The sequence below is a fragment of the Dermochelys coriacea genome, chromosome 10 (genome assembly GCF_009764565.3).
Source record: "Dermochelys coriacea isolate rDerCor1 chromosome 10, rDerCor1.pri.v4, whole genome shotgun sequence".
Classification (NCBI taxonomy): Eukaryota; Metazoa; Chordata; order Testudines; family Dermochelyidae; genus Dermochelys; species Dermochelys coriacea.
In genome coordinates, this window is record NC_050077.1 from 37983259 (window position 1) to 38006606 (window position 23348).

The following is a 23348-nucleotide window of genomic DNA, read 5'->3' on the forward strand; positions in this document are numbered from 1 at the left end:
CACCCGCTAAGCTGCCCTCCAAACCAGCCCCTTGCTACCCATCCTGCAAGCAACCCGCCCCCAAACCTGCCTCGCTATCCACCCGCCCGACTCGTGCCCCAAACATCCCCCCAGCAACTCACCCGCCAAACCTGCTCCCAGCGTCGAGCTCCCTATCTGATCCCTTTGGCTTTACGACCTCCCTAAGAGGGCGGCAGCAGCTGACTACCCTCCTTTACTTCGCCCTTCCCATGATGGCAGCCCCCGGCAGCCGATCACGTGCTCAGCGTAACCCCGCCTTCCTGTCGCTTCCCAATCAGCTGAGCAGAGTCACCTGACCGGACGCTGGGCGAGCCGCTGCTGCCGCGGGAGCGGGCAAAGCCGCAGGGGTAAGGTGGGGACCTTGCCCCCGCGCCGGGAGTAGTATGGCTGGGCAGCCCCCGCGCCCTCGCCCCCGTCAGAACCGGGCCCGGGCTGAGCTGCCTCCGCCCCCGCCCCGGTCGGAACCCGGGCCCGGGCTAAGCTGTCTTAAGGATCTCCATGCTCCCCCTCCAGCTTCCTGCCCCCTCTGCCCTGCGTTGACGGGGCCTTAGGGAGCCGGGAGATAGACATGAGTTCAGCTGAGCTGCACCACCCACCCCCGTTTTCTGCTAATACTGCCTCCTCACTCTACCAGAGCGTTGGCGTGCCAGCGAGGGAGCATGGCCTGAGCTCCTTCCCCAGTACCCTCTCTATGCCTGCCCCCAACTGTCTGCTGCTGCCTTCTCACTGTGCTGGCTCCTTGCAGGGACACTGTCTTATTCTCAGTACCTGGATATGGGGGCTGGATTTTTTTTTTTCCTCAGTAGGACAGCAATAGTGGGACTTGCACTGGACTGCATAACCCCTCTCATCTGCCTAGCGACGTATCTCTGAAAAGAAGAGCTGCTGCAATGCCACTGCAATGCTACTGTTTCAGAGTAACAGCCGTGTTAGTCTGTATTCGCAAAAAGAAAAGGAGTACTTGTGGCACCTTAGAGACTAACAAATTTATTTGAGCATAAGCTTTCGTGAGCTACAGCTCATTTCATCACTGCATCTGATGAAGTGAGCTGTAGCTCACGAAGGTTATGCTCAAATAAATTTGTTAGTCTCTAAGGTGCCACGAGTACTTTTTTTTTTTTAAACTACCTGAGGGACCCAAAAATATGGAGAGTGGGGAAGGAGAGAATAAAGTGGCAGGAATTATCTCTTCATTCTGTGTTGTCAGTGCTAGCCCAAAGTGGCCCTGATGCCTTCAAGGGCCTCTAAACTGTACCATAATACAATACAATTTATTCAGTTACTAAAGTAGGAGTCTGGTCTTACTGTCTGTCAAGGAGTGGGATACTCGGGGACTCTCTGCTTTCATTTCCACTGTGTTATACTTAACAGTTTCTTCCACAGGTACCAGCAGACTTTCAATGCAGTCCTCCTCCAAAGTCAGTATGGGATGCTGAGCGAGAGGAGCTGTATCACAAGCTGAAAAGGTTGAAGAGCTCAAATTGATCTTCCCAGGAACTGAGGTTAGTTGAAAAGCAATCAAATGACTTCTATTCGTTGTCTCCACTCTCTGTGCTTGATTTTCCTGTGGTACCATGTTGTGTTTCAAAATCATAGCGTGTGGGGCAGTTTGGTTACATTGTCAGCTTCTATGTCCTGTTCACAGAATCGTAAATTGGAGCATCTTACTTAATTATTTCGAGCATCCCTTAGGGGTAGTAACATGTTAGTAAAAGGTCTGTTGTGGTCTGGATTGTGTGGTGTGTCCTGGATGGAAGCTGGAGGGACGGGAAGGAGGCCCTTGGAGAATTCCACCTGGATTTCAACAATTTCCACCCCACCATCAACCTCAGCCTGGAGCAGTCCACTTCCTAGATGCTACAGTGCAAATAAGTGAAGGTCACGCAAACACCACCCTATACCAGAAACATACTGATTGCTATATTTATCTACATGCTTCCATCCAGGACACATCACACGATCCATTGTCTATAGCCAAGCCCTAAGATATAACCAAATTTGCTCCAATCCCTCAGACAGAGACAAACACCTACAAGATCTTTATCAAGCATTCTTAAAACTACAATACCCACCTGGGGAAGTGAGGAAACAGATTGACAGCGAGACAGGTACCCATAAATCACCTACTCCAGGACAGGCCCAAAAAGGAAAATAACAGAATACCCCGGCCATCACATTCAATCCCCAGCTAAAACCTCTCCAGCACATCATTAACGATCTACAACTATCCTAGAAAATCATCCCTCACTCTCCCAAATCTTGGGAGGCAGGTCAGTTCTCGCTTTCAGACAGCCCCCCAACCTGAAGCAAATACTCACCATCAACTACACACCACACCACAGAAACACTAACCCAGGAACCAATCCCTGTAGCAAACCTCATTGCCTACTCTGTCCCCATATCTACGCTAGTGACGCCATCAGAGGACCCAACCACATCAGCCACACCATCAGAGGCTCATTCACCTGCATGTCTGTTAATGTTGTATGTGCCAGCAATGCCCCTCTGCCATGTTCATTAGCCAAAGAGGACAGTCCCTAATAAATCTGTTAGTCTTTAAGGTGCCACCGGACTCCTTGTCACTCTAATTTGGTGTGACTATTGAAGGGTGTTTTAAGACTAGCCTGGATCAATTGTTTGTCAGCAGGACTTCAGGATTTTGGGGTGCTTCTAAACAGAGACTCATGTGAAACAAAATGTGTGTGTTGGTGACCTAAAGATTCCTCCTCTTATTGCCTCCCCGCCCCTCTATCCTCCTGTGCTTCTGGATAAGTGGAGCCGAGCTGCAGCTGTGAAGATCCTGGTGGAGTTGCAAACACCTGAAACCTTTCAGTGGGGAAATGCTCTCAATAAACTAGGAGCCCTGGAGCAACCAGACCCCCCACCTATCAGACCATTTTGTGTGCAGTTTGACAGAGATCAGGTTATTTTCTGTTTTCCTCCAAATACTTCGCTCTCAAATCCAGCATGGTGAGCAACTGTAGCCTAAGGGCTCCGAGTAGCTGTCCCATCCACTGTTCCATATGGGTAAACCACTGCTTGGAGCCTCGTTCTTCTTAGCATACGTGCAATGTGCCTCAGGTGGCATGTGACCAGGATTCATCACTGAATTTGTTCCACTAGTTGGATCATTAGCTTCCCTGACCTGGGCCAGGTACTGATGGGAAGCATGACATGAATGCAGATCCATGCCCCCCAGAGCATCATTGACTTCATAAGAGCTCCTTGCAGGTTTAAGAGTCCGTGGAGCAGCTTGGAGAATCATGGTCCTGGAAATACAGTAAAACAAAAGAGCACAAATAAATGATATTCACTAAATTGTCTATCTTCTTGTTTTTCCCTCCCCCCTCTTTTTTTTCTACTTCCATCTCCAACACATTATCTCCACTTTTGCCCCACAATTATTTATTTGTGATATAGTAGCACACTCAGGTCCCAATCAAGATTAGGATCCCATTGCAGTAGGCACTGTCTGAACTCACTGATGATCCCTGCCCCATCTGGCTGACCTCTGTCTACTGTATTCTCACTCTGCTTTTTTCTTTGTAAAGCAGCACCTCCTTTCTCTCATTTTCCACCAACCTGCCCCAGGTCTCCTGAATCTCAGCCCTGTGTGCAAATCACCCTTCCTTTCTCATTCTTCCATCTATCCTTCTATGAGGGTTACTGGAAGTATCCCATCCTCTGCATCATTCCCCTTCCCTGTTTCAGGTGTTTTCTCAGAGCCCCGACAATGCCGTCTAATAAGTCTGTCTCGGATGCTCCAATCTTTCAGTTCACTAACTGCCGGATATTGAGGAGTCACCAGTTGCAAAGGTGAGCGGATAGGGCTGTCTGCCTTGGGATGGCTGCCTGCATACCAAAATGTGCTCCTCCGATGCTGTGGAATGTGAGGTATAGAAGATATTGGACCTCAGAGTGCTGCTCTTTGGAAAAACCAGGCCTGGAAGTTGAACCTATGTAGATCTCTTGCATGGCAGCAAAGAGCACTAACCACAGGGCTGCTGGTTTTGACAATACCCCAACTTCCCTCTGTTTTGTAAAGCTGCAGTTGTTCCCTGTAGCAAAGACCGAGGGGTCTCAACTATGTGTTACGTTGCCACCTAGGTAACAATCAGAACAGGCGTAGACTCTTGCCAGAATCATTTGATCCATGCTAACCTCTTCCTGCATCCTCCCTCTGCAGGGAGAGAGGAAGGATGCCAGCCCTTCCAGTGAAACAGTATAGGCATCGTTCATGTTGGGGTGGCATGTGGGAAACATCCTAGAGGTGACACATGCAGGTCCCTGGGGCGGGAGTGCCTGGTGTTGATTTGGTTCTTGTGCCTGCTAACCATGACAGCACATGGTGGGTTAACCACCAGCCCCCGTGTTGGGGTGGTCTATGTGCTGGGTTTCCTAATAGGTAAAGGGAGACTGAATAGTGTGGAAAGCAGTCCAGGCCTCTCCCCTGCTGCTGGGAGGAATTGTTCATCTTTTATTCTGTGTGGTTCTTCCATCAGGGAGGATCTGTGGGTGCGAGAAGGGAAGATCCTCAACCCAGAGAAGCTGTTCTTTGATGAGAAGGGATCTGCTGATATTCAGCTGAATTGTAAGGACAGCATCATCGCCCCCGGATTCATTGATGTGCAGATTAATGGTAAGGCATTCCAACTGATCTAGAGCAGATCTGAGTGAGAACCAGGCTCCACGTGTGCCATTTAGAAACAGACCGATGAGTTCCAGCACAAACGTGTCCTCTCCTGCCCTTTGAACTGTGACTCGCAGTGTGCCTGTTTCCTGAAAACAGACTTTGTTGGGACATCAGCTGCATCAGCAGATAAGATTTGCATAGCTTCTAGTTTAGCATTCTGTGGCTGACTCTCCGTTTTAAGGCCTTGTGTACACTGTACAGTTTTGTCGGCAAAAAGCAGCTTTTGCCAACAAAACAATGGAGGTGTACACACTACAAAGCTACTTTTGTTGCAAAACTCTGCTGTTTTGCCAATAAAATAAAACCACCTCAATGAGAGGCATAAAACTTTTTGCAGCAAAGTTAAAGTGGCAAACACACAGATGCTGACATTCATTATTTCGACATAATTGGCCTCCTCCAGTATCCCACGATGCCCATTGTGACTGCTCTGCTCACTGTTTTGAACTCGGCTGCCCTACAGGCATGTGCCTCTCCACTTTCAAAGCTCTGAAGCTTTGACATTCCTCAGCCTGGAGAGCTCACAGAGGTGCTGTGGGAGAATGCGGAGGGAATCCCAGAACCACAGGCAGGCAGAGCAGGCTACTGCTATGGGGAGGAAGAGGGGGAGAGACTGCTGTGCAGAGCTGGGGGCTGATGGGGAGCGGGAGCAGAAATGGTGTCCCCTTTTCCAGGAATGGTTGCTCAGCCTGCTGTCCGAACTTGAGACAGCATGCGGACACACTCTTCCCCAATACAGAAAAGGAGTACTTGTGGCACCTTAGAGACTAACAAATTTATTAGAGCATAAGCTTTCGTGAGCTACAGCTCACTTCATCGGATGCATTTGGTGGAAAAAACAGAGGAGAGATTCTCTCCTCTGTTTTTTCCACCAAATGCATCCGATGAAGTGAGCTGTAGCTCACGAAAGCTTATGCTCTAATAAATTTGTTAGTCTCTAAGGTGCCACAAGTACTCCTTTTCTTTTTGCGAATACAGACTAACACAGCTGCTACTCTGAAACCTTCCCCAATACACACTCTTTGTCTCTCCTTCCCTGTCCTCCCACCACACGCTCCCTGTCTCTCACGCTCTCCCTCCTCCCCCACGCGCACACTTCAGTTGAAAAGTGGCTGACAATCTAGTAGGATGCCCATGGAACATAGGATTGAGAAACCTGCATCATGTGATGCTATACTTGTCCCATGAGGCATTGCAAACCTTTCCCAAAGCACCCCGTGGCCAGTTGCACAGTGGGATAGCTACCATCAGTGCTCTCTGTGTCGATGCAAGAGCTGCTAGTGTGGATGTGCTCCTCCATCACAAGGAGCATAGTCTGGGCAGGCAGTAGCAGTCTGTTTAAAGCAGAATAACTTTTGTTGACAGTCCAAGTGTACACTACAGAGTTTTAAGTTAGGAGGTAAAAAAGCCGGGTGAGTCGCCATTGGGAGGATTGTGGAGATGGGCTGGGTTTTGAGGAGGGATCTGAAGGACGATGTGTAGTGTGGCATAAAGGATCAGAGAGGAAGGATGGTCCAGTGGTTAGGGCACTAACCAAGGACCTGGGAGACGTGAGTTAAGTCCCTGCTCCACCACAGATTTCTTGCATTATCTTGGGCCTCTCTGTGCCTCAGTTAAATGGGATCAGAGTCTTAACCTGCTTCCCAGGTGTGTGTAAGGATAAATGAATTACAGCTCATGAGGTGCTCATATAGTGTGGGAATGGGGGCCAGGTAAGTACCTAAGAAAGATTAGGGGTCAGTGTGGGGGAATGAAATAGATGGGTCAGGCCCCTTCTGGTGGGTTTGCCTGCTTGGCATTGGGGATTAGTGACCAGAACAGCAAGTGCAATCAGGTACTCCACATCTCCTTTTATATTGGCTTAGAATCATAGAATATCAGAGTTGGAAGGGACCTCAGGAGGTCATCTAGTCCAATTCCCTGCTCAAAGCAGGACCAATCCCCAGCTAAATCATCCCAGCCAGGGCTTTGTCAAGCCTGATCTTAAAAACCTCGAAGGAGATTCCACCACCTCCCTAGGTAATGCATTCCAGTGCTTCATCACCCTCCTAGTGAAAAAGTTTTTCCTAATATCCAACCTAAACCTCCCCCACTGCAACTTGAAACCATTACTCCTCATTCTGTCATCTGCTACCACTGAGAACAGTCTAGATCCATCCTCTTTGGAACCCCTTTCACGTAGTTGAAAGCAGCTATCAAATCCCCCCTCCTTCTTCTCTTCCGCAGGCTAAACAATCCCAGTTCTCTCAGCCTCTCCTCATAAGTCCCCTAATCATTTTTGTTGCCCTCTGCTGGATGCTTTCCAATTTTTTCACATCCTTCTTGTAGTGTGGGGCCCAAAACAGGATACAGTACTCCAGATGAGGCCTCACCAATGTCGAATAGATGGGAATGATCCCGTCCCTCTATCTGCTGGCAGTGCCACTCCTTATACATCCCAAAATGCCATTGACCTTCTTGGCAACAAGGGCACACTGTTGATTCATATTCAGCTTCTTGTCCACTGTAACCCCTAGCTCCTTTTCTGCAGAACTGCTGTCGAGCCATTCGGTCCCTAGTCTGTAACAGTGCATGGGATTCTTCCGTCCTAAATGCAGGACTCTGCACTTGTCATTGTTGAACCTCTTCAGATTTCTTTTGACTCAATCCTCTAATTTGTCTAGGTCCCTCTGTATCCTATCCCTACTCTCCAGCATATCTACCTCTCCTCCCAGTTTAGTGTCATCTGCAAACTTGCTGAGGGTGCAATCCACACCATCCTCCAGATTATTAATGAAGATATTGAACAAAACCGGCCCCAGGACCGACCCTTGGGGCACTCCACTTGATACTGGCTGCCAACTAGACATCGAGCCATTGATCACTACCCATTGAGCCCAACAATTTAGCCAGCTTTCTATCGACCTTATAGTCCATTCATCCAGCCCATACTTCTTTAACTTGCTGGCAAGAATACTGTGCGAGACCGTGTCAAAAGCTTTGCTAAAGTCAAGGAATAATGCATTCACTGCTTTCCCCTCATCTGCAGAGCCACTTTGCCTTCTATGACGAGATATCAGTTTGGTCAGGCATGACTTGCCCTTGGTGAATCCATGCTGACTGTTCCTGATCACTTTCCTCTCCTTTAAGTGCTTCAGAATTGATTCCTTGAGGACCTGCTCCATGATTTTTCCAGGGACTGAGGTAAGGCTGACTGGCCTGTAACTCCCCGGATCATCCTTCTTCCCTTTTTTAAAGATGGGCACTACAATAGTCTTTTTCCAGTCGTCCGGAACCTCCCACGATCGCCATGAGTTTTCAAAGATAATGGCCAATGGCTCTGCAATCACATCCGCCAACTCCTTTAGCACTCTCGGATGCAGCGCATCCCGCCTCATGGACTTGTGCTCGTCCAGCTTTTCTAAATAGTCTGTGCAACCAAAAATCCTCCCGCACCCTGCTGGCTTGTAGCACTCCCTTATTCTCAAAGCTAATCTTCAATTTGCATGTTATATTAGGCACCATTTACAGTCCTGCCTCCAGAGCTGGCCTCCCTGGTTTCTAGAGCCAATTGCCATGTCACCACTTGGCATTCCCGAGTACACAGCTGTCCTTGTTTCCTTTATGGTGCAGGGGGCTTTGGGGTGGATTTCTCCTTGGCCACGGATGATGTCCAATCAGGGATCTCTCTGGTGAGTCAGAAGATTCTCTCCCATGGTGTGACCTCCTTCTGCCCAACCCTGGTGACCTCCCCACCATCCGTCTATCACAAGGTAAGGGGAGCCCCACAGGGCACTAGAACGCTCAGGGCAATGGGCTGGCACCACTGTATCAGGTGGCTAAGCCTTAGGGGCTTCACCATAGAAGTGGAATGTGTGGGCTCTGTAATGTCAATGGCCTGTTGGGAAGGGAAGGGAAGGGAGTGTGAGGAGCTGGGTTCTAAATCCAGATGGCTTGTCTGCACATTTAGGCAGCTGATGCTGCAATATTCCCAGGGTCCCATGAGACAAGTTATACAGGACTTGGGATGTGCTTTTTCTCAGAGCACAGTGTATTGCAAGTCATCCACAGTGATCTGTTTTGGGTGCTTTTGAGAACCAGGGCTGGGGTACATGGGCCTACAAGAGGGTGGGTTCTGAAGTAGTGTCCCCCTCCAGCAGAGTTTAACCCTTTCTGCTTAAGTCCAATGCTTCAATCTGCCCCACTGCTACGAGAACTGCCCAGGCCATGCCCAGCAGAAAAGCACATTTAACCCTGGGGCTAGTTTTTACGATTCCAGCAGGGGTAGTTACCTCTCTCTCATTGCCCTGGGGCTGAGTGGGTGAAATATTTCCTTTTGGCACTCATAGGCATTATGCTAGGGGCCCTAATGCAGGCAGGGTACTGTGTCCGTGCGGCTTCTAACACATCCCCATCCTTCTAGGTTCTTCCTCAGATCAACGTAAGAAATGGAGGGCCTCATGGGGCTGGTATCCTGGGTAAGTGAACAGCAAGGTCCTGTCCTCTTGGCCTCACTCCTCTGTGGAGGGAGGAGAAGCAGCTGCTGTGGAAAGCATTCACTGTGGCTGGGAGTGTTGTGCCACAGGGAAGTGGGGGTGGGGTTGAGATTTTTACCCTGTGCAAGGCCAGGTGCAGCCTAGCCATGACTCTCAGAGATCTCCGTATGCTGGCTGCCATGTTCCTCCTTCAGTTCCACCCCATGGTACTTGCTACTGCACTCCTCTATGCTGGACTCTGCATCCAACATGTCGGCCCTGCTAGAATTGGGCAGTGTGTGGCAGTGAGTCACTGTGAGTGGGCAGATTGTCCATGCTGACAGCAATGCCATTTCTCTCGCCATGTTGAAGAGAGCAGCCCAAGGGCCTTCATCATGCTGATGAGTGGGGAGATCTCAGCCTGACAACTGGGGGTGAGGCACCTCGGGGAAGGCTGCACCTCAGGGATCTCGCGTTGCTACTTAAAATTGAGCTGCTGGCATTTGGGGCAAGCTTCTTGAGGAGAGGAGAATGGGAAACAGGCAGCAGGAAAGGGCTGTGGGGAGGTGTGGGCTGGGGCAATAAAGATTATAGGTGCCAGCACTGGTGAGGTCAAGCAAAGCCAGACAAGAGTGGATGGCAAGGGGAAGGAGTCTGGGGTAAGGGATAGAGCAGGATAACAGTTACAGGGAGATGCGAAGGAGCCTTGACTTTCTCCTACGTCGCAGCTGCCTGTTTTTTCATTCTCAGAGTCAGCTTGCGGGGGGAGGGGGATTGGCAAATTACGAGGTGGGGCTGGCCGGGAGAGGGGATTGGCTGGGCTGAGGTGGGGGTGTCCTCATCCCCGGGGTAAGAAAGGGAAACAGTTGTGGATATTTTTTCCTTCCCTGGTGGGCAGGAGCCCATCTGGAGGGGCCTTTCATAAGCAAGGAGAAGAAGGGGGCGCACCCAGAGCACTACCTCAGCACCTTCGATTCGGGAGCTTTCCAGGATCTGCTTGCCACCTACAGGCACCTGGACTGTGTCCGGATCGTCACCCTGGCCCCTGAGATGAAGAGGAGCAGTGAGGTGATCCAGGAACTCACCAGACGGGGCATCTGTGTCTCGCTGGGTAAGGGTGTCTGCTGTCTAGGACCTGGAAAGCTATGTGGGTGGGTCTGGGCAGTCCCTTAGAGGCCCAATCTGTTTGCTCACCCTAGGCCTGATCCTCTGCTCTGTCACACTGCTCTCATGCCAGTGCAGGTGCATTGAGGTTAATGGATTTCAGAGTAGCAGCCGTGTTAGTCTGTATTCACAAAAAAGAAAAGGAGTACTTGTGGCACCTTAAAGACTAACAAATGTATTTGAACATAAGCTTTTGTGAGCTACAGCTCACTCACCCTAGCAAATCAGGCCCATTGTCTGTTGTGCAAAGTGCAAGCAGTGTGTTCAAGCCAACATGGCTATAAGAATCCTAACATCTGCATTTCCTGATGTACTTTGAATAGTAACTGTAATCGTGCATTAGTGCAAGTTATCTGCATTGGATTTCCCTCTGTCTTTTTTCTAACCTCAAAGGAAAACCTTTCTGTTTCCACTCCTCATGTCCACAGCTGTGCAGAGTCAATGTCCTTCAAAGCTCTGGAGCCCTGCAGTGAAACAGAAGCACAAAAGCTCATCTGTGTAACATGGCTCTAAACTGGGTGGGCACATCTGACGGTGTGCATGTCTTAGTGTTTTAAAGTGCTTGTAAATAAGGGCCAAATTCCACTTTGATAAGAGTTAGCAACTCTGACTCCAGCAAAATGGAGGAGTGGGGTGGGTGGGTCATCTGTATTTGAGGGAAGAATATGATCCTGACCTTTTCTTGTCTTAAACTTAGCTAAGACCTCAGTGAGGGCCAACCACATGCAAAGGTTCAACTTCTAAAGTTAACCTGTTTGAATTCTCCTTCCACAAAAAGTCTTAAGTGTCCAGCTGTAGCCACCTTAAATGGGGCTGTTTTCTAGAAAGTGCAGAATACCTGCCCTCTGAAAACTAGGGCCTTTACTATGTTTCAAGTTATACACCCAAAAATGGAGGCATCACTAATCTCTGGAAAATTTACCACAGTCCTTTTTTTTTTTTTAAAGTGGAAGCTGTGTGTGCGGAGAATCCTCCCACCCACCCACTGATAACTTAGCACTGGCTTGATTTTGCTCATGGTGTCCTCACAAGCTCTTCTTTGGGGCTGAGATCAAGGATAGAAGAGCTTAACCCCTCCCCCTCACCCCCGTTGTTCCTCTTTGGGCTGAAATTGATGAACCATGCAAAAGAAGGGTTTATGCAGCAAAGTCAGGGAAAGTGTGGGACCCTTACTGAATGGGAAGGCAATCTAGTGACAGATGATGTGGAAAAAGCTGAAGTACTCAATGCTTTTTTTGCCTTGGTCTTCACAGACAAGGTCAGCTTCCAGACTGCTGCACTAGGCAGCACAGTATGGGGAGGAGGTGAGCAGCCCTCAGTAGTGAAAGAACAGCTTAAGGACTATTTAGAAAAGCTGGACATGCACAAGTCCATGGGTCCAGATCTAACACATCCAAGGGTGCTGAGGGAGTTGGCTGAAGTGATTGCAGAGCCATTGGCCATTATCTCTGAAAATTCGTGGCGATCGGGGGGAGGTTCCGGACAATTGGAAAAAGGCAAATATAGTGCCCATATTTAAAAAACTGAAAAAAGAGAACCCAGGGAACTACAGATGGGTCAGCCTCACTTCAATCTCCGGCAAAATCATGGAGCAGCTCCTCAAGGAATCCATTTTGAAGCACTTGGAGGAGAGGAAGGTGATCAGGAACAGTCAGCATGGATTCACCAAGGGCAAGTCATGTCTGACCAACCTGATTGCCTTCTATGATGAGATAACTGGCTCTGTAGATATGGGGAAAGCAATGGATGTGATGTATCTTGACTTTAGCAAAGCTTTTGATATGGTCTCCCACAGTATTCTTGCCAGCAAATTAAAGAAGCATGGATTGGATGAATGGACTGTAAGGTGGATAGAAAGCTGGCTAGATTGTCTGGCTTAACGGGTAGTGATCAACGGCTCGATGTCTAGTTGGCAGCCGGTATCAAGCAGAGTGCCCCGGGGATCAGTCCTGGGGCTGGTTTTGTTCAACATCTTTATCAATTATCTGGATGATGGGATTAATTGCACCCTCAGCAAGTTTGCAGATGGCACTAAACTGGGGGGACAGGTAGATACGCTGGAGGGTAGGGATAGGGTCCAGAGTGACCTAAACAAATTGGAGGATTGGGCCTTCTGATGAGGTTCAACAAGGACAAGGGCAGAGTCCTGCACTTAGGAACGAAAAATCCCATGCACTGCTACAGGCTGGAGACCGACTGGCTAGGCAGCAATTCTGCAGAAAAGGACCTGGGGATTACAGTGGACGAGAAGCTGGATATGAGTCAGCAATGTGCCCTCATTGCCAAGAAGGCCAACCGCATATTGGGCTGTATTAGCAGGAGCATTGCCAGCAGATCGAGGGAAGTGATTATTCCCCTGTATTCGGCACTGATGAGGCCACACCGGAGTATTGCGTCCAGTTTTGGTCCCCCCCACTACAGAAGGGATGTGGACAAACTGGAGAGAGTCCAGCGGAGGGCAACGAAAATGATTGGGGGATGGGGCACATGACTTACGAGGAGAGGCTGAGGGAACTGGGGTTATTTAGTCTGCAGAAGAGAAGAGTGAGGGGGGGATTTGATAGCAGTGTTTAACTATCTGAAGGGAGGAGGAGAGGAGCTAGGCTGTTCTCAATGGTGGCAGATGACAGAACAAGAAGCAATGGTCTCAGGTTGCAATGGGGGAGGTCTAGGTTGGCTATTAGGAAACATTATTTCACTAGGAGGGTGGTGAAGCACTGGAATGGGTTATCTAGGGAGGTGGTAGAACCTCCATCCTTAAAGGTTTTTAAGGCCCAGCTTGATAAAGTCTTGGCTGGGATGATTTAGTTGGGGTTGGTCCTGCTTTGAAAGGGGATTGGGCTAGATGACCTCCTGAGGTCACTTCCAACCCTAATATTCTATGATTCTATGAAATCTGTATATAATCGGCCATAGCATTCACTGCCCTAGAGGCCGTATAAAATAAAAATCCAGAAGGGCAAATTTCTCCTGCCTCCAGCAGGATTCAAGACCCCTGGAAAGGACTACGGTTCTCATCTTCATTGGGAAAAACACAAGCTCATTCCATCACTGTTACAAAGCCCCGCAGTCTTACCTTATCAGCACCCTCGTGACTTGAAGAAAAGCACCGTGTAATTTCGAAAGCTTGTCTCTCTCACCAACAGAAGTTGGTCCAGTAAAAGATATTACCTCACACACCTTGTCCTTCTGCTGAAGTCCTTGGAAGCCAAGCACTGTACGTGCCTGGTACACTGCAGTAGGGATCCAAATTAATCTCAACTACTGGAACTGGAACTTTCATGCTTCAGCTGGGTTCTGAATGAGGCTGTCAAAACTGGAGTGTAGCATGATTAGATAATAGTTGGATTTCCAGCAAACTTCTAGTGATTTGTGGACTGAGCACACTTGCCCCTGGCATTATTGGAGTAAATGGAGAGAGTAAAGAGGGAAATAGCAAGAGAAGTCACCTGGTGCTCTTTATTCACAGGGCATTCTGTGGCTAATCTGTCTCAGGCAGAGGAAGCTGTCCGGCATGGTGCTACTTTTATCACCCATCTGTTCAATGCCATGTTACCTGTAAGTAACCGAGGGGAGCCGTGGCTCACTCTGGCTTGTCTTCTCCTCCATGGACATTTATTCTCTACCACACATCTGGGTGGGTTGTTGGCAGGGGGATGTGACTCTGAGTCTAAACGCACAAGCCCCTATTGCCTGAACTGAAGACCCAGCTCTGTTAGCTAAGGCTGTAGCAGTCTCATCAAACTTTTTACATTGGCCAGCCACCACTAGTGGGGGATAAAGTGCCATCCTGAGTGGGTTATATAACCATGCATGCCTCTTCATTGTTACTAGTCCAGCTGCTGCCCTCATAGAATATCAGGGTTGGAAGGGACTCATCTAGTCCAACCTCCTGCTCAAAGCAGGACCAATCCCCAATTTTTGCCCCAGATCCCTAAATGGCCCCCTCAAGGATTGAACTCAAAACCCTGTGTTTAACAGGCCAATGCTCAAACCACTGAGCTATCCCGCCATCCCATGGCAGCACCCCCTAGCAGGGGCACTAGGATGACCAGACAGCAAGTGTGAAAAATCAGGACAGGAGTTAGGGGGGCAATAGGTGCCTATATAAGACAAAACTCTAAATTTCAGGACTGTCCCTATAAAATTGGGACATCTGGTCACCCTACTGGGCACTGGCAGCCTGTGGGTTTCTTCATGGCAGTCATCACACCTGCTTTCTCATCCCTTTGCACAGTTCCACCATCGCGACCCTGGGATCGTGGGGCTGTTGACGAGTGACCAGATTCCTGCCAGGCGGAGGGTATTCTATGGCATGATATCAGATGGGATCCACACCAACCCTGCGGCTCTGAGAATTGCTCATCGAGCGCACCCCAAAGGTGAATCACTGGGGATCCCCTTGTTCTGGACAGCACAAGACTTCTGAACCCAAATGCTGTGCCCATGTGGATTGCTTTTCTCCCAGCTGACATGCAGCATCCTCTTCAAATGGTACCAGACGGGATTACTTCCACTTAAGAATGGTGTGTGTCAGGGACCTGGCTGGCTCTGGATAGTGGGAGCTTTCACCTCTAGGTTACTGGTTTCAGAGCAGTGTGGCCTATGCCTCATTTGCTGATCACATGGTGCTGGTGGTTCCTCCTCGTTCCTGCTAAAAGAAGCTGAAAAACCATGATTTGTTGCTATTGTTTCCATGTGAGCAGTTGCTGTAGCTGCCCAAAGGCTGTTCTGTGGTCAGGAATGTTGGGAAGAGCAGGCTCCCGGAGTCTCTCTGAGGTATGGCCCATGCTGTCAGGGCTCCCTCCAGCTCTCAAAGAATAGATGTCTGAATAGCACACTGTCATGGAGAGTGGGGCTAACTGCCCCCATGTTGACCATCTCAGGAGAGATGCCCAGAGAATGTCCCAAGTTCTTGCCCTGAGAATGCGGCCTCCCAGGTTGGGGGAGGCCCATTGGTAGTCCAATGGGAGGTGAAGTGACCCATGCTCTACCTTTTCTGTGGATAACCAGGGGACTTCAGGCACCAGGGCACCCCTGCACCCTTCTCCAGTGCTGCGGGAAGGGAATCCTGTGTGTTGATGGCCCCTTACGAGTAGAGTCCAGTGTCACTCCCCTACTGCATTTACATGTTCTTTGTGGCTCCGAATTACCCAGCTCACAGCCTGGTCCTTCAGCCCAAACCTCTGTGTGATCTGCCCAAAGCTTTACGCTTGTCTTGTGAAACTGTCTGTCTTCTCCCTGCTTCTCCATCTTCTTTCCCTCCCCACTTTCCTAAGCTACAGTCAGCCCTGCACCCAGAAGGTACGGTGCTCTTGGGAGAGTCCTCCTTGCTGGGTTACAGACATTCTGACTGCTGCCATTACGACTTCCAGCAGAATGAAATGCATGGGACTTGTGCCAAAGAACTGGAGAGAAACCTCCTGCAAAGCTTGGCTGCAGGCTAGAGCTAACGTAGCCCCTCCTTGTCTCCCTTAGGCCTGGTGCTGGTGACGGACGCCATTGCTGGAATGGGGCTGGCCCCGGGAAGGCACACCCTGGGCCAGCAGGTGGTTGAGGTGGACGGGCTGAACACATACATTTCAGGTGAGCACTCCATATGCAGCCCTGTCACCTTCAGCCCCCATCTAGTGCCATGTGTGTTTAAGGCAGATCCCTGGGCCTTCCAGATGGCTCCACTGACTGCAGAGCAGGAGTGAGCCCTGCGTGTGCTGAGCTAGCAAAGGCTGGCAGTGCCATGAGGGAGCTCGCTGTCGCCTGGCCCAGAAGGGAGTGCCCCTTGGCTGTGTCTCACCCGCTGTTGGCTGATTGAAATCCTGACACCTAGTGGTGAGGTACCTTGCGAGGGGAAAGGCTGGGGAGGAAATATGAGCAAATGGTGCCACATCTCAAGTGGCAGAGGGTACTGGTATGAGGCACATGCTCTGCCATTGTGGGAGGTCTCCTTGCACTATGTGGGACAATAGCAGCTACTTCATCCCCATTAAAGCCCAACCCTCCCCTAGAGTTGTGGTGCCCATGAAAGTGAGGTGCCAGGAACTCAGGGCAGAGTCAGGCATGGGGTAAGCAGGAGCTGGCCATGCACCTCTAACAACCTGAGATTTCCAGTCCAGAACCTCCCTCCCACCATACTCCTCAGTCCTGCCCTGTCGCACCCCCTGCAATCCCAGCCTATTGCTAAAATCTTCTATGCCTTCTCTGGAGCTGAGGCTGAAAGCCCTCAGAATCATTCCACTTGTGGAATAGGATTGTAACCCCACGAGGACCGTTGCTGTTAGATGGCAGGTGGATCTGCTCAGTTTTCTGTCTGTCCTCCTGCTCAGGGACAAAGACGCTGAGTGGCAGTGTAGCAACCATGGACTCCTGTGTTCGGCACTTCCTGGAAGCCACAGGTGAGCCCAACTCACTTACTGCTCTGCTTGCAGGCTCTGGGATGGAGTACCGTACCCCCTGCTGTTATCACCTCTCTTAGGGCCAAAGGTCTCCACGCATATCCAGAGAGCATAGGAGGGAGATCCTCTCCCCCAGACAAGGCTGGCTGTGGCATTCTTTCCAAGTCCTCTTGAAGTCCCAGGTCAGCTAGCAGGCAGAGCCACACTGAGCGTCAGCCGGGGAGAGATTAGGCTTTACTCTTACCGCAATGAGGACAAGCGAGCTCCTCCGTAGTCACAGGTGTAAAGGTGAATAATCTTGTCCACAACTTCTGATTCCTCCCTCCAGCCACACCGCAACTGCTTATCCCTCTCCTGCAACCCCACTGGGCCTTTCCCTGCAAGCACCATCCAAAAGTAACTATTAAAAAGTTGTGTCTGAGTTGCTCTTGCTCATACACATGTCCCTTGTGTCCCCAGTGGTTCAGCAAAGTGAACATCTCTCTGTATGATTGTTCACTCTGCTCCCTGAAAAGGGAGGTGGAGAAGGGGGTTACCAAGCTGAGTTGGGGCCTGTCGTATTAACTTCAAGGGTCAGAAGTGATAAAGTGTTCCACTGTCCAACGTAAAATGAGTGATGCAAAGAGGCCCAGGGTCTGTCAACCAGGGCCTTGGTGTATTCGATTTCTTGGCAAATGTACAAAAGCTGAAAGTTTATTTATCAGGAACAAGAAAGAACAAGAAATAAAAACAAGTATTAATACTAAAATTGAGTGATTACACAAAACAAGCTTAATCAAACCCTTTAAAGTCGCTCTCCTTGGGGAGAAAAATTAGTTTCATTTTCAGAACGATCTTTCTTTAAATAAAAGGAAAGGGTTAAATTTACATTCAGTCCTGATCTGGAAAGGATATTCATTTCTCCTGTGTCTGACAGACAGACCCACACAAGGTGGAGGCGAGATAGGACAGAAAAGGTGGGGAACATATGGCTGTGACAGGCTTGGTCACAGAGACTCCTTTGGTACTGTCACGTGATATGCTGAGACTACCTCTGGGACCATTTTCTCTGCCAGTTTGGGCCTCCGGAACCCAGCCTTGTTGAACCAGACACGCCGGTCTGCTCCAACACAGACCCAGGGTCTGAACCACATGCCCCAAAACTGCAGACTTAACTGAAAATGGCTTAAGAAGTGCTCCTGTCTCTAGCATCCAGACACCCAGCTCCCAATGGATCCAAACCCCAAGTAAATCTGTTATACTCTGTATAAATCTTATACAGGGTAAACTCCTAAATTGTCTGCCCTCTATAACACAGAGAGATGTACAGCTGTTTGCTCCCCCAGGTATTAATTACTTACTCTGGGTTAACAAAAGTGATTTTATTAAGTATAAGTGGTGCCAAGTCATAGACAGAACAAAGTAAGTTACCAAGCAAAATAAAACAAAACGCACAAAAGTCTAAGCCTAATGCATTAAGAAACTGATTAGATAAAATCTCACCCTCAGAGATGTTCCAATAAGCTTCTTTCACAGACTGGACTCCTTCTTAGTCTGGGCCTAATCCTTTTCCCTGTACAGTCCTTGTTCCAGCTCAGGTGGTAGCTGGGGGATTTCTCATGACTGCAGCCCCCTTTGTTCTGTTCCACCCCCTTTTTATAGCTTTGGCCCAACATGGAAATCCTTTATCTCTCTGGGTTCCCACCCCTCCTTCTAAATGAAAGGGCATCAGCTTTAAGATGGATTCCAGTATCAGGTGACATGGTAAGACCTCATTCTTCATTACCCATAGGCTGGCCCCCCACGTCCTCAAGTAGGCTTGCAGGTAAATAAGCCATCTACAGCCAATTGTCCTAGTCAATGGGTGCCATCAAGATTCTAAACCACCATTAATGTCCCACACTTTGCATAATTACAATAGGACCTCAGAGTTAACGTCATTTCTAGTTTTAGATACAAAAATGATACATAAATACAAATAGGATGAACAGACTCAGTAGATAAGCTTTGTAATATCTTACAAGAAACCTTTTACATAAAGCATATTCCAGTTGCATTATATTCACACTCATAAGCATATTTCCATAAAATCATATGGTGTGCAACATCAAAGACTTTTGCTGATGTCTTTAGATACTGGCTGGTTGGTCAGTATCAAATGGATGCTTTGGCTGGCAGGTCGACCACGGCCCCGGTTGCTTGGATCCTGGTTCACTTTCCCGTCAGGGATGTCCTCTGGTTGGGTCTTTTCTCCTTAGATAGGGCAAGGCTCTGGTCAGCTCATCTCACTGTGCTGGTGCAGTGCAGCTGATTTCAGGATGATAGAAAGCCAAGAGAATAAGAAATAGGACAGGAAGGGGGACAGTGGGGGGAACAACATGAAAGGAAGGGAGACAAAACAGGATCTTGTGCCTCTCTGCAATGCTGGCAATCAGGTATCCCTACTGGTGGGCTAAGGACTGGGTGTCATAATGGTGTGATGATTTTCAGAACTCGGGTGAAAATAAAATTCCTTAAATGAGAGCAAGGACAGCTGGCATTCTGCCTGGAAGAAAGTCTTTCAGTCTGGTCTGCTCCTTCTATCTTGGGGTGAGGGAAGATGGGAGAAGAGAGGTTTTTTTTCAAAGTCTTTTGTTTGTTTGAGGAAGTCCCAAAAGGGGAAATGTTGGTGGCATCCTCCACATTATTTTCTCTACCTGCTAGACCCAATATCCCTGACACCAATTTAGGTCCATTAACTTCTGGTTCCACATTTTCTGTTTTTACCAAGGATGATTTCAACACAGTCCTTGAGTCATACCATCAGGTCTCTGTTTGGACTAATGTGGCTTCTTTGTCTGGTTCTCTTGCACTTGTTTATAATATTCATTTATTTACAACTCAACCTATTGTTCATGGTTAATTTCTAAGTAGGCAAAAATTGTTGGTTAGCATGTCTTACGAGCTTTCATGTGCTTTGCCCATTTGAGCTTACAACAGGGGTAAATGTTATGGGCCTAGTAGTCACAGCAGATCCAGCGTGTGTCGGATTTCAGCGTGTGGCTGGGTAGCGGGTAGCAGCCAGCAGCCCCCCGCTGTTCCGTTTCCCACAGAGATGGCTGTTGGTATCTTGGCTGGACCCTGATTCAGCTGGCACCTTGCTCCAGCAGACCTACCTTGTCTGAAGGGCTGCCTGGTATGGTAAGTAGTGGGGGGATCCTGAAAGAGGATGCCTGTTAACTGCCATAACAAGGCTCTGTTCTTCCCTGAAGGATGCACTGTGGAGACAGCCCTGGAGGCAGCATCCCTCCACCCTGCCCAGCTCCTGGGAATTGAGCACCGAAAGGGGATGCTGAACTATGACAACGATGCAGGTATCAGCATGATGGCAGGTTGATGCGCCACTTCACAATTCTCCACAGTGTCTTCTGGTGGCTGAGGCCAGGGCTGGAGTAGCTGCGAGCTCCCCAGCTCATCAATCACCATTCCCCAGGGGGGTGGCTCCTAGAAGGAGCTGAGGCTGAGACACCGATGAGCTCCCTCACCATTGGGACTGCTACACCATTCCCTACAGTGCCTCCTACTGTTACAGGATGGGGCTGGGATCTGCTGGCTGAGGCTCAGTAACATGATGCCCTCTCAAGCTTGGCCTTGGCACTTGGATTGGGAAATGGCTCCTTTGATTCCTATTGTGTCTATTTGAATCCATTCCTCTCGTTCTGTCTCATCCCTATGGCATCTGTAAACCAGGGGAGGTCGCTCTCCCTGTACAGACCCAAGATGCAACTTCCACCCTCAGAATGGTGGAGATGCCAGCCTGGGTAGGGGCAGTTCTACCACTGTTGGGGTACGTGCCTTACTGTAAATCCTTGGCAGTCTCTATGGGTATTGGAATGTCTCCTCCATGAGGAGGAAATGCAACCCTTAGTCCTTTCCCATGGCAACCCGCAACAGATCAAGCACCACTCCTGCTGCCTCTTATTCCTGTTTCTTCTGTCTGCTGCAGATTTCCTGCTGCTGGACAACAGCCTACACGTGCGAGCCACATACATCGCAGGTGAACAGGTCTGGAGTCAAGACACCTTCAGTATATGAAACCAGAGACTCAGCTGGGACTGGCAGCGCTCCTGCAACCCTGGTGCCAACTACCAGCTCCCCCAAGTGCCATGCTCAGTGATCACTGGCAGCCGCATTGTTCTCTCCCTCTCAAAGAAAGCTTTAAGACCTTGGCGTTTCTTCCTCCTGGGTCACCCTTGAAAGTACCAAAGAGCTGCATGTCCCAGAGCAGCCCTTGCTTTCAGTTGCCAGCCCTGCCTGCAATGAGTTCATCAGCTCTCTGCTAGACAAGAGGTAAGAGTGGGTGGAGCTCTGCTGCTAGGATCACTCTATGATAGAGCTACCTGAAGGATGAGGTGCCTATCTGTGTCTGTCCTCTCCAGAGCACTGCATTTGAGCCCTGCTGTAGAGGATAGGGAAGCTGCTCCATGCACTGTTCTGTGTCTATACGTGACCACATAGGCCTGTGTGTCTATCACTGCAGACACACATCGCTAACTTCACTTCCCAGAGTAGGCCTCTGGCTGTGCCCTTTGTCTCTCACCATAGGGCCTCTTAGTGCCAGTGTGACTTCCTAATGTTCATCTGCCCATTTTCTAAAGAAATCCCAGTGGCCTTGAAGCAGCTCTGGTGACAGCCTGCAATCTGTCTGGGAGCCTGTGGAGGGGGTGACTTCTCTATGTGGCACTATCAGCCAAGGGCCGCAAGTTCATGTCGCACCCTTGATCTCCTGTACCCGGAAGCACAGTACTCACCGCCTTGCTCAGGCTGTGGGCAGCCCTAGTGCCTTGTGTTGCTCCCTGGGGTGAGACCCTCACCGCCAACTTTTCTCCTGGGCTGAATCCTCAGGGCTGTGTACAAACCCAAGAAAAGCAGGAGCTGCTGGCTCCTCATGCTATCTTGCCGCTTTGGCAGTGAGTTTGTCTGCTGGGTGCATGGACTTAATTCTGCAACAGAAAGCAATGTTGGTCTTGAACTAGATACACATGCAAAGTGGGTCTTACAGGCTCTAGTATATATTCCCATCTGTATTAAACTAATATGGCTGGAGAGCTTCCCGAGGATTCCACACAGCTTGCTGATCTGTTACTTTGGGCATGGCTATACTGGAAACTTCAAAGCGCCCCCACGGGAATGCTCCCACGGCAGCACTTTGAAGTGCGAGTGTGGTCATGCACGAGCGCTGGGAGAGAGCTCGCCCAGCACTCCTGGTAATCCACCTTCGAGGAGGGAGCACGTCTACACTAGCGCTTTAAAGCGCTCAGACGGCTGATTTTTCACACCCCTGAGCCATCAAGTTAGAGCGCTATAAAATGTAAGAGTAGACAAGCCCTACGCGTCAGTGATGAGGTCAGATGCTTTTGCTGTAGGGAATGTATCCAAAACGGCAGTGATGTAACTGGACACCATTCCATCTTGAGGTGTGGGGTTCTCTCCTCACTAGAAGCTCTGCATGGGATTAGATTGTTGCTTATCTGCTCATTCTCATAATTACCTTCACTTGATGTGTCAGTTAGCTTTCTGCCTCTGTTAGGAGGCTGAGAGAGTTTCCATTCTAAACCTGATCTTGATTATGAACTTACCACCAAGAAAATGTGTCTGAAATGCCCCCTCATAGGTAGAGGAGACTGTGTCTGTCTGATTGACCTGAAGCATTTCAATGATGGGACTTAAAAACTTGTGGTGCATCTTAGCAAGTTTCAAGTTCATAAAGAAACCTTAAATCTGGTAGGATTTAGTTAATTTGTTCTTCCTTGCCATACCTTTTTATAAGTTCACTGAAAACAATATCTGAATGAGGCCTCATTGTAGTTGTAACCCCTGCTGGCATCACTGGTCTCCTCAGAGAATTTCTAACATCTGCTGCCAAATCAGCAGATACTCTGACCCTCCCAGGCTGCAACATTTGAAGGAGATGTCAAATGTGCAAGCATGTGCAGCACTCTGGGGTTCCACACCTCACCAGTGGCACTTCTGACTGCCATGGGGCCTCTGTATAAAACTGGAGGAAATATCACGACAAAGAAGTTTGATAGACCCTAATTTTGAGAATGGTTTACTTTTTTTAATTGAATAAATGTTATAGATTTAAGTGCTCAAACTGCAGTATAAATATAGTCTGACTTTAAGAATGAGGTGGATCAGTTATCCAATGCAGAGAATTAATGATTCTATATGCACATGATTGAAACTCCTCATACCCACCCTTTTATGTACGTACATAGTGTGTTGTAGACTGAAATGGCATGTTAACAGGCCAGTGTTCAGACTGTCAGTTGCTGTGTGGTGGTCACTGTGACAGTTCCTCTCCTCGCTCCCTTGGTGCAACCTGGAACTGGGGTACTGCTGAGCCCTCTCTTTTACCAATCTGGGTTCCTTCTGAGTGCCATTGTAACAAGCTGCAAAGCCCTCCAAGTTTGCCCTCACACAAACATCCACAGGCAGGGGCCACACCCAGCTGTGTTCATGAATGTTCTGGCCAGCCACTACATGAACTAACAATAGTAATTTTGGCTCCAGCCAAAATACCCCCAGCCTAGGACCCCGGAGCTGTATCATCCTGCGCTGGTCCAAAAAGCCTGACTAGTAAAGATTACAATTATCCAGACT

The 23348-nt window shown here is 49.1% G+C and overlaps 1 protein-coding gene across 4 annotated transcripts; it reads left to right on the top strand.

The window, feature by feature from the left end:
* Positions 1-241: 241 nt before the first annotated feature.
* Positions 242-22839, top strand: AMDHD2 (amidohydrolase domain containing 2). Of its 4 annotated transcripts, none has more exons than XM_038419804.2 (13): positions 242-368; positions 1405-1523; positions 3733-3837; positions 4524-4660; positions 8327-8466; positions 9117-9171; positions 10067-10279; positions 13802-13890; positions 14570-14714; positions 15811-15918; positions 16656-16724; positions 19955-20056; positions 20689-22839. In XM_038419804.2, the coding sequence occupies exons 3-13, from the start codon at positions 3755-3757 to the stop codon at positions 20775-20777; spliced, it is 1230 nt and encodes a 409-aa protein (XP_038275732.1). In that variant the 5' UTR covers positions 242-368; positions 1405-1523; positions 3733-3754; the 3' UTR covers positions 20778-22839. The 4 variants fall into 4 exon arrangements, with proteins under 4 accessions (XP_038275732.1, XP_043350499.1, XP_043350498.1 ...); XM_043494563.1 differs by having other exon boundaries at positions 353-373; XM_043494562.1 differs by having other exon boundaries at positions 359-884.
* Positions 22840-23348: the final 509 nt, after the last annotated feature.